Genomic DNA, 17651 nt, shown 5'->3' with positions numbered 1-17651 from the left:
TCTCACAACCTCGTCTTTTACTAAATCTCTAAGAAAATGAAATCTTACAGCAATATGTTTGCTTCTGCCATGAAAGACTGGATTCTTGGACAATTAAATGGTAGAATTATTGTCACATAATATCACTGTGCCAGTTGCTTCCTTCTCTTCAACTCCAAGTTGATCTAGAATTCCTCTAATCCAAATACATTGACAAGCATTGGACGCTACAACAATGTATTCTGCCTCAGTGGTAGACAAACTTACAATGGGTTGCTTCTTCGAGGCCCATGACACGGCTCCAGATCCCATCACAAGTACTAAGCCAGAAGTGCTTCTACGATCATCCAAGTCTCCTGCATAGTTGTTGTCAGTATAAGCTATAAGGCTTGTTCTTCTTCCTTCAGTTTTGTAGAAAATTCTGTGCTCTGTAGTTCCTTTCACATATCGTAGAAGCCTTTTTATTGCTGCCCAGTGTGATTCTTTTAGATCGGCCATGAACCTGCTGATCAGACTGACCCCAAACATTAAGTCAGGGTGAGTACTACTTGTCTGAATTTCATAGCGTCTACTCTAGAGCCATCCTCATCCTTTGACAAGTTGGTACCTGGAACAATTGGATTCCTTACTGGATTACAATCTGTCATGTTGAACCGTGCCAGTATTTCTTGAGCATATCTTCGCTGACAAATGAAAATCCCAGCATCACTTTGAATTACTTCTATTCCGAGGAAATGTCTCATCCTTCCCAAGTCAGACATATCAAATTCTAGCATCATTGAACCTTTAAATTGTTCACACATCCTTCTATTATTTCCAATGAAAATCAGATCATCCACATAAAGGCTAACTATTAGAATGTTGCCTTCATTTTTCTTGGTAAACAAAGTGTGTTCACTAGGACACTTTTCAAAATTCTCTTTGGCAAAGTATGTCTCAATTTTTCTGTACCAAGCTCTAAGAGCTTGTTTAAGGCCATATAATGCCTTTTTTTAATATGTAGACTTTATCTTCTTTGCCTTTCTTGACAAAACCTTCAGGCTATTGTACGTACACTTCTTCCTTGAGCTCACCATGAAGAAAGGCACTCTTCACGTCAAGTTGGAACACCTCCCATCTATGTTGAGCTGCTAAAGCTAACAGTACTCGCACAGTGTCAAGTCTTGCTACTGGGGCAAATACTTCGGTGTAATCCACGCCATACTGCTGTGAATACCCTTTTTCCACCAACCGTGCCTTGTGCTTCTCAACATGCCCACGTTCATTGAGCTTGGTTTTAAAAACCCATTTAACTCCAATAGGTGTGACTCCTTTTGGAGCATCAGTTAGTTCCCACGTTTTGTTTCTTTCAATTGCTTGGATCTCCATATTCATTGCTTCTCTCCATTTCATGTTTTGGGATGCTTCCTCGTAGTAGTAAGGGTCACTCCCGTTTTCAGCCATCATCAATGCCATTAGGCTTGCTTCTTCAGCAGAGAAGTGTGTATAATTTGCCATCCAAGCTGGTTTTCTTCTATGCCTTATTGCCCTCCCTTCAACTGGGCAGTCGTGTTCATCGTCATCTGCTAGCGCTCTGATCCTATTTGGTTTGAGCTCTCTTGGGCGACTTGAGGAAGCACCAAGAGTGACGCCATCATTGTTTACTTTTTCATGTTGTGCAGATCCTTGGTCTTCACTTCCAGTTTCAGTTATTTGTTCTTCCTAGTCCAGTGCATCAGTTTTGCATCCTTCTTCAGTTCCTTGCCAATCCCAACTCTTGTCTTCTTCAAAGATTACATCTTGGCTCACAATGACTTTCTTTGTTATGGGATCAAATAATCTGTAAGCTTTAGATTCACCACTCACTCCTAGGAAGACACATCGTTTGCTTTTGTCGTCGAGCTTGCTTCTCTTTTGATCTGGTATGTGAGCATGAGCTATACATCCAAAGACTCGAAAATGATCCACTCTTGGTTTGTCTCCACTCCACGCTTCCTCTGGGGTTTTCTGTTCGATTGCTGAAGTTGGGCTTCGGTTTTGCACGTGTACACACCATCTAATTGCTTAAGGCCAAAAAGCTTTGGGAACTTGTCTATCATTCAGTGTTGCTCGTACTGCATTCATAAGTGTTTTGTTTCTCCGTTCGGCGACTCCATTTTGTTGAGGCGTATAAGCAGTTGTTAATTGTCTAGAGATTCCTTGATCCTTGCAAAAATCTTCAAACTCTGTTGATGTAAATTCACCTCCTTGATCGGTCCTTAGACAAGTGATGCATGCACCAGCTTCCTTTTCAACACAAGCTTTGAATCTTTTGAACATAGTAAATGCTTCTGATTTCTCTTGCAAAAAATAGATCTAGGTTTTACGAGAAAAATCATCAATGAAGCTTAATATGTACCTCTTGTTGCTGTTTGAGGATGGTGTGATGGGACCACAAATATCAGCATGGATTAGCTGAAGTTTCTTTGAGGCCCTCCACAAGCTTTTACTTGGTATTGACTCTCGTTGCTGCTTGCCAATGAGACAAGTAGCGCAAATTATTTTTAGGAACTTCAGTGGTGGAAGTCCAATGACCATCTCCTTACAAGCCAGTGTGTTTAGCCCTTTGTAGTTAAGGTGGCCAAAACGACAATGCCACAGATGGGTTTCCTGGTCTGAGGTGGTGTGAGCTTGCATACACATGAGATCTTTGGGTGCTGCAGAGGCTGTAACATAAAACATTTTGTTTCCCCTCTTATTGGTGTGCATGATTAAACCTTTCTCTGGATGAAACACTTTGCAGTTGCCATTTTGGATTAAGATGGATAACCCCTTTTCTTGGAGTTGGCCTAAGCTTAGTAAATTGTTCTTAAGCTCAGGGACAAAGTAAACATCGGATATTACCTGAGTAATGCCATTGATTTGCACACGAATGCTCCCTTTACCTACAACTGTCATCGTGGTATTATTTCCAAGTTTCATAGTTCTACATAATCCCTTTTCCATTTCTGAAAACCATTCCTTGTTTCCTATCATGTGATTGCTGCAGCTAGAGTCTAGGAACCATACTTCCTCATGTATGGTTTGATGCAACTCTTCGTATGCCACTAGTAAGAGCTCTTCGTCCTCTTCTTCAAGCTCCGCATAATTGGCCTTCTTCTCCCAATCTGGGCACTCATATTGAAAGTGACCCAGCTTGTGACACTTAAAGCACTCAATGATTGTTTTATTAAGTGGCTGTCTGCCTCTTCCTCCTTTGCTGCGTCCCCCTCTGAATGAACCTCTGCCTCCTCTACCCCTAGTAGGTCTATCGTCATTGGTTATCTTCAAGACATGTTCTTATGTTTGGAAACCTTGCATGCGTTGCTCATGCACCAAAAGGCTGCCATGTAGTTCATCAATGCTCAAGATACCCAAATCATTTGACTCCTCTATTGAACATACAACATAGTTGAACTTGGATGTCAAAGATCTGAGTATTTTGGTAACAACCGTACTTTCCTCCATTGCCTCACCATTTGATTTCATTTTGTTGACCACATGGAGAATTCTGCCCATGTAGTTGTCCACCGTCTCCCCTTCTTTCATAGCAAGCAATTCAAACTCTCTTCTCAGTGCCTGAAGTTGTGCTCGTTTCACCTTTGTGGACCCTTGATACTTTCTCTGCATGGAGCTCCATATTGCCTTTGAAGTTCCTTTGTCAATAATAGTTTCAAGAATTTCTCTGTCAATGGCTTGAAATAAGAAATTCTTGACTTTCAAGTCTTTGAGCTTGGCCTCTTCTATACTCTTTCGTTGTGCCTCAGTTGGTGTTGCTCCAAGTGCAGGGGTTGGTATACCTTTTTCTATAAGGTGCCACATTTCTTTACTTCGTAGGAAGTTCTCCATTGTCATTGACCAAAAGTCATAGTGGCCATCGAACTTCGGAATGGCTGGCTGAACAAATTTTTCAGACGCAGACATGGTGAACTTTTGGAATATTTTCTTTTCCTCACTCTCACTCTTGCTCAGTGTTTCTTTCCTCACACTGTACCAGGTCCCTTACGGAGCTCTGATACCAATTGTTAATCGCAGAAATATAACATAAAAAAATATTGAAGGAAAATTTGTATCTTATTCAATGCAATAAAAGTGGTTTATATAAACCTACATGAAACAAAAATGACACGTACTGACCCACGTACATGAAATGAAAATGACACGTACTAACCTACATGGTAACAATTCACACTTCATGATAACAAACTAAAAATAAAGAAAACTAGTTATAGAAATTACTACTTTATTCAAAATGCCTTAAACAAAACTTTGACTGATGATTTCAACTGACGCACATGACATGCCAAGCCTTGTGTCACACGTGGTAGTCTCATTCCTTCGGGAACCCCATTTAATTGTTCTCCCATAACGCGGAGGAGCACGTTTCCTGATTCGTATTCCTATATAATACAATACTAAAAGGGTGTTTGTTGGAGGCGAAGAATGGAGAAGCCGACCAAGAGAGTGTTGTTGACCTCCAACGGCGATGACATCTCGCAAGCCATCGCGTTCCACTTAGCCAAGCAAGGCTGCAGGTGAACCTTCCCGCATCCAATCATCTCTCCTATTCCTTCCTCCGTTCATTTCTGATCATACATCGATTCAGGTTGGTTTTGATGGGAGACCAGAGCTCCCTGCGTACCATCGCGCGCGGAATCGCCGATTCCCTCTCCCTCCCTGACGCTGGCGCCCTGCAAGTCGTTCAACTCGACATGGAAGACCAAACCGAATCGGCTTTCTTTCACTCCGTCGATAAGGCGTGTCAGATTTTGGGGAAATTGGACGCTTTTGTCAACTGTTACACTTATGAAGGTAAACTAATACTAATAGTTTTATCACGTGATGTGTGTGTTTGTTGAACTGTGCTTATGCTCCTTCTTACCAGGGAAGATGCAAGAGCACGTTGAGTTAGCTGAGAGTGAGTTCAAGAAAATAGTGAAGATCAATTTTATGGCTCCGTGGTTCTTGTTGAAGGCTGTTGCCCGGAGGATGCGGGATTTCAACACTGGGGGCTCCATCGTCTTTCTCACATCCATAATTGGTTCTGAGAGAGGACTTTATCCCGGAGCTGCTGCTTATGCCTCTGCCTTGGCGGGAGTGCAGCAGTTAGTTAGGGTAACCTTCTTAGTTTTTGCCTTCAATTGTTTTTTTTTAATCTTATATATCAAATATGCAAATGAAGGACCTGATTTGGTTATTGAATTGGAAGATAAGGTAAAACTAAAACCATGTGATTAGAAAGAAACGGATGAGTGAACAAAATGGTGGCAAGAGTCGGATTTAATGTGGCAGAAGTGATATGCACAAAGGATGTTGTGCTTATTTTACTGAATTATTTTGACTAGTTGTCAAAAGCTAAAGTAAAATGTTTTACTTGATCAGTTGACATGATCAAGTCAAATTGGAATGCTTCTGGCTGGTTAACAAATTTATGTGCCTACTGTGGAGGGGCTATAAGGTTATCCTGAATGACAAAAGTGAACACTTACTACTGTTTCTCTGTAGTTGCAATGAACTTTCCTTGTTGCACTTTGACTAAGAGTTAAGTACCTAAGCCCATACTAGTAGTACTCTATGCTAGAAGTTCCTGCTCTTCTGCACTGAACTTCTGATATTTTAGCATTTCAAGTGTTTACTAGGATGGGATCATTCAAGATCTCACATATAAGCCTCTCTGATAGTCTGATATATAATATTCTATTGCCGCATAAAGAACTAACATAGGCTTGCACACAATTCAAGAGCTGCATTTCAAATTTGGAAATGTTAGAAAGTCTGGTTGGTAGTCTTTGATGTTATCCTCTATTCAACCATGAAGCTAGGATATTCCAAAAAATGAAAAAGTATGTGTCACCACTCACCAATACTCACCCCATACTTCTGGATACATATCCAACAAATATCTAATTTTCTTAATCAATATTATGCATGTATTAATTTTTTTCTTTTTATAGATGTTTGTTAACATATTCAGAACATATTGTATCCTTCCTTTCCAAAAATTGCTTTATCCCTGTATCTGCATTGTATTGTATCTGTGTTGTACCAAGTATCCAGGCTTCAAAGACGTAGTATTTAACTTTATCACATTTTAAGTTTATTTGTATCAAATCTATTTGTTTTTCCTTCAGGCTTCGGCTCTGGAGATAGGGAAGTACCAGATCAGAGTTAATGGTATTGCTCGAGGCCTGCACCTGCATGATGAATTCCCACTATCCGTGGGAAGGGAAAGGGCAGAGAAATTGGTGAAGGAGGCAGCACCGCTTGAGAGATGGCTTGATGTTAAGAATGATCTGGCTTCTACAGTCATCTATTTAATCAGTGATGGATCATGCTACATGACTGGAACAACCATATATGTTGATGGGGCACAGTCTATAACCAGGCCTCGGATGCGCTCCTTTATGTGATTTTTCCTCACATGCTGGCACTGAAAGGATTTTTGCAAGGAATGTTTGGTGTGTCATATATAATTTATATAGTGAACGTTAATCTGCGGATTTGTCAACCAAGTTTGTGGAAAGGTGAGTGAATGTCAAAAATCAAATCATTGAATAATATTATGAGTTTAGGATTTGTTTAATCTATAAGTAAGTCTATCTAAACTTATTCCGTTTAATAATTCATGTTTTATACCAAATTTTTACAATTCAACTTTTGAATTTAGAGTTCTTAACTCTGTAAATTTTTTTTTAAAAATTGAAAATTATTTGATACGTTATTTCATTAATTCAAATTGATGGATAATCATAATTTATTTTATACGTTGATTTGAATTAATGAAATGAATATCAAATAATTTTTAAAATTTTTAAAAAATTACAAACATAATTTATGTATTAAAAATTTTAAATTTAACAATTAAATTATTAAAATTTGATGTAAAATATGAGTTATTGAATAGAATAAGTTTAGATAGACTTATTTTTATAATAAACGAATTCTTCCTAATATTAACTTGGTGAACTAATAAAGATATTGTAAACACTTCATATCATTAATTTAAATATTTGTTTAATTACATAGTAAATATAAGACTGAAATTCTTTAACTTAGATAACACTCTTATCCCTTGTTTGGTGCCATTGAAATAGAGTAGAAAGAAAGAAAGTGAATAAAGGGAAAGTCGGGGGAATGAGAAATGTTATTGTAGTTGGTTGTTTGGTAGAAGGAAATAAGAGTGAAATATTTTAAATATTTTTGGGAGACATTTTTTTTTTCCGCAAGAGAGAAGAACAAAGAAACTAAAGCACGTTGTTCACTTATATATACCATCTATTAATCTAACAAAAACATGCTCACCCTCTAATTTTTTATATTCTCTTTACCAAGCATAATACGTAGCAGGGAAATTTGTCGTAGCATTTCCAAAGGCAAAAAAGGCTTATTGCTGGCAATTTCTTTCCAATCTGGTCTTCAGAGGCAAGAAAAGCTTCCAAATGATTTACAACCAAGGATTGCAAGTTTTTAGGTCTTTTAGTTCTCTCTCAGAACTGTCGACATAATCCTGTCAATTCCTTTCAACGCCGGTCAACACCGGTAATAGCTAAGGATGAAAATAGTTCAAATCATTTAAAAGTGGTCTAGCTTAACTTACACACAATTGGGTTCGCTTTTTTAAAAAATAGGCTAAACTAAATTTTTATTAAAGTCTAATCGGTTGAAAAAGGTTATATTTTAGATCATTTAAAAAGTCTGACCTTTTTAAATAAAAATTAATAATTATAATTATATTATATTTGTTATAATATATTAAAATTTATTTATTTATTTATATTTATAAATATTAAACATGTTGATTTATATAAAAAGTGAAATTTATAAATTTATACCTTGAATATCTTATTACATAATATGTATTTAAATAAGTTACCAACACAAATTTTATATTAAATCTTAAAAATATGTTTATATCATATAAAGAAGTTAGATTCAATTTTTATAAAACTTATTATATTTATTTTTATTTCTATATTAATAAATTATTACATAATAAACTCTTAAATATGTTTGTAAGTAAGGACAAATTATTGTGTAGAACAAATCAAACTTTTAAAAAAGACTTGTGTGTGTTTATTTTATTAGTAACATACATTCCTAGACAACTATATGAAAAAATATGTGAAGGAAAACTTCCAAATGAACATTTGTCAACGGACACGCTTTGGCACTTCAACAAATCGTATCCACACAAACTGGACACATTTTCATCACAAACACCTACAAAATTAACATGTCTCTATTATGGACATCTACAAAATTATGTCTTTGTCGTAGATACCTGCAAATGAATATGTCTCCATCTCGATGTATTATTCGATATATAGATTTGATATTTTTTTTAAAAAAATAATAAATCTTGATAAAAATTAGATTTGTGTCGTCAAAATTGGATAATTTGGATTGGGCTAATCTATTTAATAGGTCAAACTGGGAATCGATCACTTTAATAGTTTAGAAGAATCACAAAATCAAGATGTGAAAGAATCGATTAAAAATTGAAAAAATTAGTCAAAAACTAGATGAATCGGTCAAAAATCGGTGAAAATCACTCAAGGATTGGTCCAAAAAACCGAATTGAACCAATCCCTTTAATATATATATATATATATATATATATATATATATATATATATATATTCTAAAACTATTTAAAATGTTTTTTTATGATAAATTAATAAATAAATATAATAAAAATTATGAATTAGAATAAATTATGTTATTTATTATTTTTAATAATTTTCTTATAAAGATATAATTTAGTCATTTATATTAATTTATATTATAACATGATATTATATACTTTATATTACATTAATTAGAGAATTTTCTATTCTAAATGTATAATTGTTAATATATGTTTTTATATTTTATTAAAATAAAAATAAAAATATTATATTAAAGCTTTTACATACACTTTAAAAAATAAAAAATATATAAATATGTTTCATTTCAATTTTAATATTAGAAAATTATGATATTATGTTCACATATTATTATTTTATGTATTATTTAAATTATTTTTATTTTTATTAATATTGATTTAATAACGATTAAATCAATAAGTCTTAAATCAGTGTCTTAAATCAATTTGATAACCAATTCAATTTTAAAAATATTGATTTAAATGTATTCCTAGAAATTATTTTATGAAATAATATATATTATTTTTCTAGAAAGTGCTCTTCAAAAAATTACTCACTTAAAAAGTACTTTATAAAAGTTTTCTTTTGAAAAGTATTTTTTAAAAATATATTTTATTCTTTTAGAGAGTACTTTCTAATAGTGTACTTTTTGAAAATATATTTTATAAAATATTTTCAAAAAATATTTTTTGGAATAGCAAACAATTTTTTCAAAAAATATTTTATGGAAGAGTAAAAAAAAGTATTCTAAAAAGTATTTGTTTGGAGGAGTAGGATTAAATAGCATTTGAAAGACAAAAAAAATGATGGAAAGAGTTAAATTATTAAACAATAAAAACATATTTACTTATTTAGGACACTAATGTAAAATAAAAAATATTTAATATTTGAATAAAAAATATTTAATATTTGAATAAAAAATATTTAATATTTAATATTTAACTAAATTAAGATATATTTTTTAAAATAAAATTATTATTGTATCCAATATTATAAATAAGTTTGGTGGTTAAAACATGATTCATAGTTAAAGAGAACAAGTATAGGATCATTTGTGATAACAACCTTTGATATGTGTGTATTGTATTTATTAAACATTATTAAAATTTAATTTCAAATATATTTAATAAACATAATAAATACTAGGAAAATCTATTTACTTACATATAATAAAATTAAGTACATAACAGTAACATTAATGTTTGTGTTCTATTTTACTTGTCTCTCTCTATATATAATAAAACCCCCAAAAAAATTATTTAATAATAACCAATAGATTAAAAAATAAATAAATAAAATTATGTTTTGCCAATATTTTTCTATCTTTATGCCATCTTTTTTTGGGTTCGTTTATCTTTATGCCATCTGTCAAGGCAGTATACCATTAGCATTCCTGAATTTTCGTTCCTCTAGCTTCTCCAGTGCATATAAGAGTAATGCTTCCAAACGAAGTGAATTTCAAACTCAAAACTACTGCAGTTCCATAAATTGCCAACTCAACAAGAAAGTCATTAAAAATGATGTCTGTCCTCTAGAACCTGTAAGTTGACCGTAGGGGATGTGAAAACTGAAAAGAGTTATTCTTGCCTAAAAAAAAAAATTCAAAGTCAAGTTTTTAATTATTAATGATCTATTTGTAAAAATGTTGAGATTTTTATTTATTTTTCTTAGCATCAAAATATTAGTATGTTGGTTATTTGACCTATAAAAATCTAATTAAGCTAGCTAACCCATGCTGGGTTCTCTCAAAGTTTCCCCTTTTGGGTCAAAGGTTTGAAAAACTAAACCTAGAGAAAGGAAAATAGTGGGTCTCTAAAACGGGATGCATGCATTAATATTCGTTTCAGATACTATACTATATATCATGATTTATGAAGATTAATGTGGTGTAGTGGGTGACAGCTGAAGTAGGAAAAGTAGTCACATTTTTTCGATTGTAACTTTCAAGGTCACCTTATACTGAACTAATACTTCACCGAACAATGATACCTTCTCCTCTAATCTAAGAAAAAAAAAAGGCAAAACTAAACAACAAAAACATCGGAATACTTGATTGTGTAGGCCATGCTCCCCCATTCATCCTAATCCAATGTGTCAAGTTGCGGATTCCATGGATATACTTTAAAACTCAAACAATATGGCAATTGGCAACATCAAAGATGGACCCAACCAACCAATTATATGATATAACCATCAACCCTAGTTATGTAGATGCTTTTTTTGTGGTGGTGCATATTAGAAGGTGTAGTAGTAGCTCAACAAATTAATGCTTTAGAGTTTAGACCTCAAGCTAATGATAATGGAGTAGATGACTATATTTGACATGTATAATTGAGAGTTGAACACTTTTAGGCTTACAATTTCCACCAAAATATCTATGCATTGATCTTGCAAAACAACAAACGGTAGGTGGGCACGGCACCAATTTGAGGACTCGGTGTTTATATTTTGAAGCGTTACGTTTATGGATTATCAATTGGTCTTTATTTGATGCCAGCTAACTATTTTGTAACAGAGCCATTTGTTGTTAGACACATGTTATATGAGGAATGGAAATAGTGCTCTGTTTTCAATTCTTTACGATTATAAACAATAATATACTAAGGTGGTTACACATTACAATCAAATAATCTCATTTGTTAATATATATAATTTGTTTTTCCGTAAGTAGTACCGACATCATGTTAATCATTTGCAATATTTTTAAGTTTCCTTTGAAAACTAGCATGCTAACACCAAGGACATCGCATGTGGTGCAGGCGTTTTGAGAAACGTTATATAGTTTTTAAGAATATTTTCAGTTCTCAGCCTTGTGAATTGAAAAATGAGTTCTGGGCTATAGAAACTTTGTTTAGTATGACTTGCATAATGGTATGAGAAGGAAAGAAAGTGACAAAACAATGATTTAGATTTAGACTTCAATCATGAACACCTTCCTTGAGATTGTTTAATTGTTTTTCACAAAAACGTTATCTGGTCCAAACCAATCTAAGACAACACAAGTTGTGGGAATGAAAGCAATGTTTGAGTGTGAAAAGATGGCGATGCTTACACTACCAATATTCCAATGATAATACCGTGGCATGCCCACCAAATTAAAGCCTTCCTTGGTTAGTTCATTACCAGCTATTCACGTTACACTACTAACTCCAGTCCCCATTAAGCCATTGAACAAAAGAAAAATTATTTCAAAGCTTAAAGAATTTACAAGTTAGACCAATTGTGTGAAAAGTGCAAACTGAAACCATTTTGGATATTTGTTTGATTTTGATGCAAGTGGTGAAAGGTGATAGTGTTGGGGGTTGAAAACAGGGAAACTTTCTTTGTCTGCTATTTCACCGTCTTTGTACATTATTTCCGGAAAGCAGATCCTGACCCCACTTGCAACAAATGCATTATTCAAAGGTTCCATTATTACTTTTGCAAATTACAAAAAAAAAAAATTCAAAAAGAATTAGAGATTTTCTCTAAAAATACACAGGAGTATATTTTTTTTTTGGTTAATTATTACATGGTTGTCGGAAGGAATGACTATTTTATTTTTCTTAAATATGTTTTAATTTAAAATTTTTCAGTAAATTCATTTTATTTTATTTTTAAATTTAAAACTGATTTTTTTTATAGTTATATAGAAAAGTCCAATTTGATTCTTAAGGACCATTTACAATCTTACTTACAAATAATAAAGACAAATTAAGTCAAATGTGCAATATTAATTATGTTTGATGTAACTTATTTATCGATAAGGGTTTTAATAAGAGGATTTTGCATGACATAGTTGGTAATAGGTAAATATCGTGTGACATGTTTACAAATGAATTTTAAATATTAAAATACTTTTTTTCTTAATTTATGAAGACTAAAATAATTAATTTTAGATTTGAGGGAGTAAAAAATAAACTTATTTAAAATTTGAGTCGCTATAAATATATTTAAATCTTTCTTTTTTTTCACATTGTTTATATATAATCAAAATCCGTATGCCAAAAAATATAAACAAAATCAAGTAAAAAAACGAAAGAAATAATAAAATTTAACTAATGCTATAACTACATTAATTAAAAACCTTAATTGCTGTCTTAGTTATAATAATTTATGCACTAAAAATTAATAATAATTATAAAAACCTAAATTATTGTATTAATTATAGTTTCTAAAAGATAAAGATATAATTAAGTTTAAATATATTATATTATATATATATATATATATATATATATATATATATAAAAAGATAACTAATTTATTACTAACAAGTTATTGATACAAATAATATTGAATTTGATATTCTTAAACAAGTTCTTGGGTGGTCAATCAAGTTTGCTAATAATAATTAATCATAATTAAAGTAGAGACTTTATATTAATAATACGATTATAAAAAAAAACTAATTCATTAACTAATAAAAATAATTAAACTAATTAATTATAATTAATAATGCCACAAATTTAATTTTTATTTAAAAATACCGATTAAATTAAATTAAATTAATTAAATGATAATTATATTTAATGACACTAATCATAATTTAAAGAATTTTTTTTAAATTATAAGTGTGATTTATATTAATAAATCATGAATATAGTAAAAATCATGTCTTATTAATACAAATTAGTTATTAATTATTAATTTTTAAATACTACATAAATCATGTTTATAAACTTAAAAATAAAATCATGAATGTATCTACTTACATGAAAAAATGAGTCAATATCTCATTAAAAGTCTTTAAAATAAATAAAATATTTATTACAATACTAAATAAATGAATTCAGAGTATAAAAATTAACAAATAACAATTAATGCATTTAAAACCAATCTATTTCTATAGAGAAAATAAAATACGAAAACACTTTTACTCAAAATAATACATTGCTCCCTCTGTTTTTTTTCATAGTCGTTTTATCAGTATTTTGTTTTTTTTTTTTTATTGTCACTTTTCTAAAATCATTGACTTAGTCTCTCTATTTCTTTTATTGTCATTTAAGGTTATATACAAGAATTAAGAAAATGATTGATATTTTAATTTTTTAAAGTATTTATTATCTATTTTCCTATTATACCCTTTAGGTGGTTGGAGAAGAAATATGTATATTAGAAAATGAATAGACACGTTGTTCAGTAAACATACATTTATTATCAAGGGTAAAAATGAAAAAGAAAATTAATAAGTCATTGATTTTAGAAAAATGACAATGAAAAAAAAATAAAAGGAGTATTAATTTTCTTTTTCATTTTTACTCTTGATTATTAATGTATATTTATTAGACAATGTATCTATTCATTTTTCAATATACATATTTCTTCTCCAACCATCTAAAGAGTATAACATGAAAATAAGTAATAAATACTTTGAAAAACTAAAATATTAATCATTTTCTTAATTCTTGTGCATAACCTTAAATGACAATGAAAAAAAAATGGAGGGAGTATTTTTCTTAGTGGAGTCAAAGACTAATTAATATTAATGCATTATTAAAAATAGAAGAAAATAGCCGTCTGAGTGATAGTATTAATTAATTGGCTTGAAAGGAAAAAGATTATTCTGAAACTGATGCCTGAAGAAAGAGGAGGAGGCATTCTCAAGTTTATAAGTGCTATTGGCTGCAGCAATGTACACATGAAATGAAGTGTCTTTCCAACAGCATTTGCAACAGCCAGACATAACATAACTTTTCTGCTAAGGAAGTTTTCTGTCATTATATTATCAGAACTTTTTTTGTCTCTGTTGCCAGCTCTATTAGCCCAGTTGAGAAAAACCACAAAGATCTTGAATTTGGCTGATTCTGGAAATGGGTTGTCAGAGAAGGCTTCTGGGGCTGTGTCTATGGATGTACTTGGCAAGCTTAAGCTTCATTGGAGTTGGTGCTGTGTATGGAAGAGGAGGAGGAGAAGCTGTGAAAGGGGTTGTTTTGGTTCATGGCAAATCTTCTATTGGAAGGATTGATAATGATTTTATCTGTGCTACTTTGGATTGGTGGCCTCCTCAGAAATGTGACTATGGAAAATGCAGTTGGGGTCATGCTTCTCTGCTCAATCTGGTATACTTCCTTTCCTTTTGTCCTGTGGTTTATGAATCTCTCAAAAAAATAAAAATCTTTCAAATTTGTAAATAAAATTCTCTGAATGATGACGTTTTTTACATCTTCGGAATGATGTTCGAATCTATCTATGATGTCTTGGCTCAGCTAAAAAGTAATTCCTGCAAAAACATTTATGTTTTTTTTTTTTTCAAATTATATTTTCTGACCACGTAATGATGGATTATAGTATATAGTATATACCCCCTGACCAACAATAAAGGTTCTAGTCATGTCATGTCACAAACTTTGAGAATCTGGTACGGTTGTTAAAAGTCAGAGAATTTACATCTTGTATTTTCATCTAATGCAGGACCTCAACAACAAAATTTTGCTAAATGCAGTAAAAGGTAAGAGGGAATTCACATCTGGGTTCTTTTCATTGCTTTTATTGGATGATTCACTGTTTTGAAATTTTATTAATTTTGAATGTTTTGCAGCCTTTTCACCCTTAAAAATTAGATTAGGAGGCACTTTGCAAGACAAGGTCATATATGGAACTGAAGATAATCGGCAACCCTGTACTCCTTTTGTTTGGAATTCTAATGTAATGTTTGGTTTCACTCAAGGGTGCTTACCCATGTATAGGTGGGATGAGCTGAACAGCTTTTTCCAAAAAGCAGGGTAAAATCAGTTTTCCCTTGAGTTGTTACCCATGTGTGTGTTTAGGACAAAATAGATTCATCTTTTTGATATGGCAACTCTGTTTTTGACAAGTTTAACATCAATGATAGGTATATTTCAGGGCTAAGATCATCTTTGGACTAAATGCTCTTGCTGGAAAGTCTATTAAGTCCGGTTTTGCTGTTGGACCTTGGAACTACACCAATGCTGAATCATTAATACGATACACTGTAAGAAAGAAGTACACAATTCATGGTTGGGAACTTGGTAAGTGTATGCTGCCCTCATCACAAATACCAAAGTAGAAAGTGCTACTGACACAATAATACTAGAATTGAAAATGCGGACGTCTTAAAGTGCTAAGGCTCATTTATCACAAGGCATGAGTTAACTTGACAATGACAACCATTTGTCCACAAATATTTTTTTACTAAAAGAAAGAAAAATGACAACTTTACTTCTTTAGAATTAACTCTGCTGTTGTATAAGCCATGATGATTAAATCCATCTTGTTTGAGGACTAATGCGTATGAACTAACAACAGAGAGCTTTTTGATGGGCAGGAAATGAATTGTGTGGAAATGGAATTGGAGCAAGTGTTACTGCTGATCAATATGCTTCTGATGTAGCTGCTTTAAGGAACATAGTTCAAAATGCATATAGAGGGATTTTTCCAAAGCCACTAGTTATTGCACCAGGAGGCTTCTTTGACTCAAATTGGTTCAAGGAATTTGTTAGCAAATCCGGTAATACCGCAGACGTAATCACTCACCACATTTATAACCTTGGGCCAGGTATATTCCGAAAATTTGGATATAAATTTATCATATTTTCGGTTTTCCTGATCTCCATCTATTTGATTATAACTGGAAGCTACCTACAGGTGTTGATGACCACCTAACTGAAAGAATTCTTGATCCTTCCTATCTGGATGGAGAGGCTAACACATTCAGCAGCCTCAGAAGTATACTTCATAGTTCAGCAACCTCAGTAAAATCATGGGTTGGTGAGGCAGGAGGGGCTTACAATAGTGGCCATCATCTTGTGTCTGATGCATTTGTCTATAGCTTCTGGTTAGTGTAGCTCCCCTTGCTTTGTCAATTTGGCAGCTGGCAGGGATTCATTACAAGTGTATTCTCTAACATGATCATATATTACACAGGTATTTGGATCAGCTTGGCATGTCAGCTGTTTATGACACCAGAACCTACTGCAGACAGAGTTTGATAGGAGGAAACTATGGTTTATTGAATACTAGCACTTTCACGCCAAATCCAGACTATTATAGGTACTAAAAATTGAATTTAATAGTTGAACAATGAGCAGCGTAAATAATTAAATTTGGACTGATTTGGTTCAACATTGCTGTGTCATTTCATTACTCATGAGTTGATATGAGATTTTGTGTGTTCCCATGCGTGTTATGTTTGCTTCATTAATTGCTTGCCACTATGTTAAGGAACCTATTTCTAATAGAACAAAGGGTTTTTTTTTTAAGGGGGGTCCCATATGAAGTTAGATTCATAATGGTATTTTATAACATTTTTTACGGTTATGTACTTTCTTACTTACAGTGCACTTCTTTGGCACCGACTCATGGGAGGACGTGTCCTGTCAACCAACTTTTATGGGACAAAGAAGATAAGAAGTTATGCACACTGTGCAAAGGAATCCGTAAGTGAAATGCAGTATCTGTATATGGTAGATGTATTAACAATTCTATTGCTCAATTTTGTGAAATCTGATATGATACTTTCTTGCAGAAAGGAATCACAATACTATTGCTCAATTTGGACAACAGCACCACTGTTCAAGTCAGTGTGTACTTAAAATTTAACATGCTACCATACCATAGAGAGGGTGAACCAGCCAGAAGAGAGTACCATTTAACAGCACCAGACAGGAATTTACATAGCCAAACAATGTTGCTAAATGGAAAAATTTTAACTGTAAACTCAGCTGGTGAAATTCCTCCTTTGGAGCCTCTATATGTAGACTCATCAAAGCCAATAATAGTTGGTCCTCTATCTATTGTATTTGCTCATATACCAAATGTTCTTCTTAAGGCCTGCAGCTAATTCAATGGCATTATTAGGTGAAACCGAAAATTGGTTTCACTTAGTGGTTGATACAACAAGAGATAGAATACATGAAAAATTCTGTTTTACAGTTATTGGTGGTAGTTGGCTAGTTGCTCTTCTCTTTCCCCTAAGGGGGGCCTATAGGATTTTAATTAGTTTTATTCGGATGACATTTAAATTTTATAAATTGAAAGTGACATTTAATTTCTTGTCACTTGTGGATGAGACATTTTTCTCCTTTTCAT

At 32.5% G+C, this 17651-nt stretch overlaps 2 protein-coding genes and 1 pseudogene across 2 annotated transcripts; 2 read left to right on the top strand and 1 right to left on the bottom strand.

Moving 5' to 3' along the window:
* Positions 1–93: 93 nt before the first annotated feature.
* LOC145958143 (secreted RxLR effector protein 161 pseudogene) lies at positions 94–477 on the bottom strand (annotated as a pseudogene).
* Positions 478–4338: 3861 nt separating this feature from the next.
* On the top strand, positions 4339–6559 carry LOC109808136 (NAD(P)-binding Rossmann-fold superfamily protein). Its single transcript, XM_020370997.3, has 4 exons — positions 4339–4511; positions 4583–4788; positions 4862–5091; positions 6108–6559. Exons 1-4 carry the CDS (start codon positions 4420–4422, stop codon positions 6384–6386), a joined length of 807 nt encoding a protein of 268 aa, XP_020226586.2. The 5' UTR covers positions 4339–4419; the 3' UTR covers positions 6387–6559.
* A 7601-nt stretch (positions 6560–14160) lies between these two features.
* Positions 14161–17631, top strand: LOC109808708 (heparanase-like protein 3). The gene is made up of 9 exons (XM_020371822.3): positions 14161–14662; positions 15015–15051; positions 15142–15325; positions 15447–15592; positions 15889–16119; positions 16209–16398; positions 16488–16613; positions 16900–16999; positions 17089–17631. Exons 1-9 carry the CDS (start codon positions 14414–14416, stop codon positions 17401–17403), a joined length of 1578 nt encoding a protein of 525 aa, XP_020227411.1. The 5' UTR covers positions 14161–14413; the 3' UTR covers positions 17404–17631.
* Positions 17632–17651: the final 20 nt, after the last annotated feature.

The sequence above is a fragment of the Cajanus cajan genome, chromosome 5 (genome assembly GCF_000230855.2).
Source record: "Cajanus cajan strain Asha chromosome 5, NIPB_CcT2T_4, whole genome shotgun sequence".
In the NCBI taxonomy this organism is placed as follows: Eukaryota; Viridiplantae; Streptophyta; class Magnoliopsida; order Fabales; family Fabaceae; genus Cajanus; species Cajanus cajan.
Note: the sequence above shows the minus strand (reverse complement) of the source record. Positions and strands in the feature narration are given on the sequence as shown.

Bases quoted from the DNA above. Each gene is read 5' to 3' on its own strand.
- LOC109808136 (XM_020370997.3), top strand. From the start codon at position 4,420: ATGGAGAAGCCGACCAAGAGAGTGTTGTTGACCTCCAACGGCGATGAC. The intron at 4,512-4,582 runs GTGAACCTTCCC...ACATCGATTCAG, and splicing joins TTAGCCAAGCAAGGCTGCAG to GTTGGTTTTGATGGGAGACC. The intron at 5,092-6,107 runs GTAACCTTCTTA...TTTTTCCTTCAG, and splicing joins GAGTGCAGCAGTTAGTTAGG to GCTTCGGCTCTGGAGATAGG.
- LOC109808708 (XM_020371822.3), top strand. From the start codon at position 14,414: ATGGGTTGTCAGAGAAGGCTTCTGGGGCTGTGTCTATGGATGTACTTG. The intron at 15,593-15,888 runs GTAAGTGTATGC...TTTGATGGGCAG, and splicing joins AATTCATGGTTGGGAACTTG to GAAATGAATTGTGTGGAAAT. The intron at 16,120-16,208 runs GTATATTCCGAA...AGCTACCTACAG, and splicing joins CATTTATAACCTTGGGCCAG to GTGTTGATGACCACCTAACT.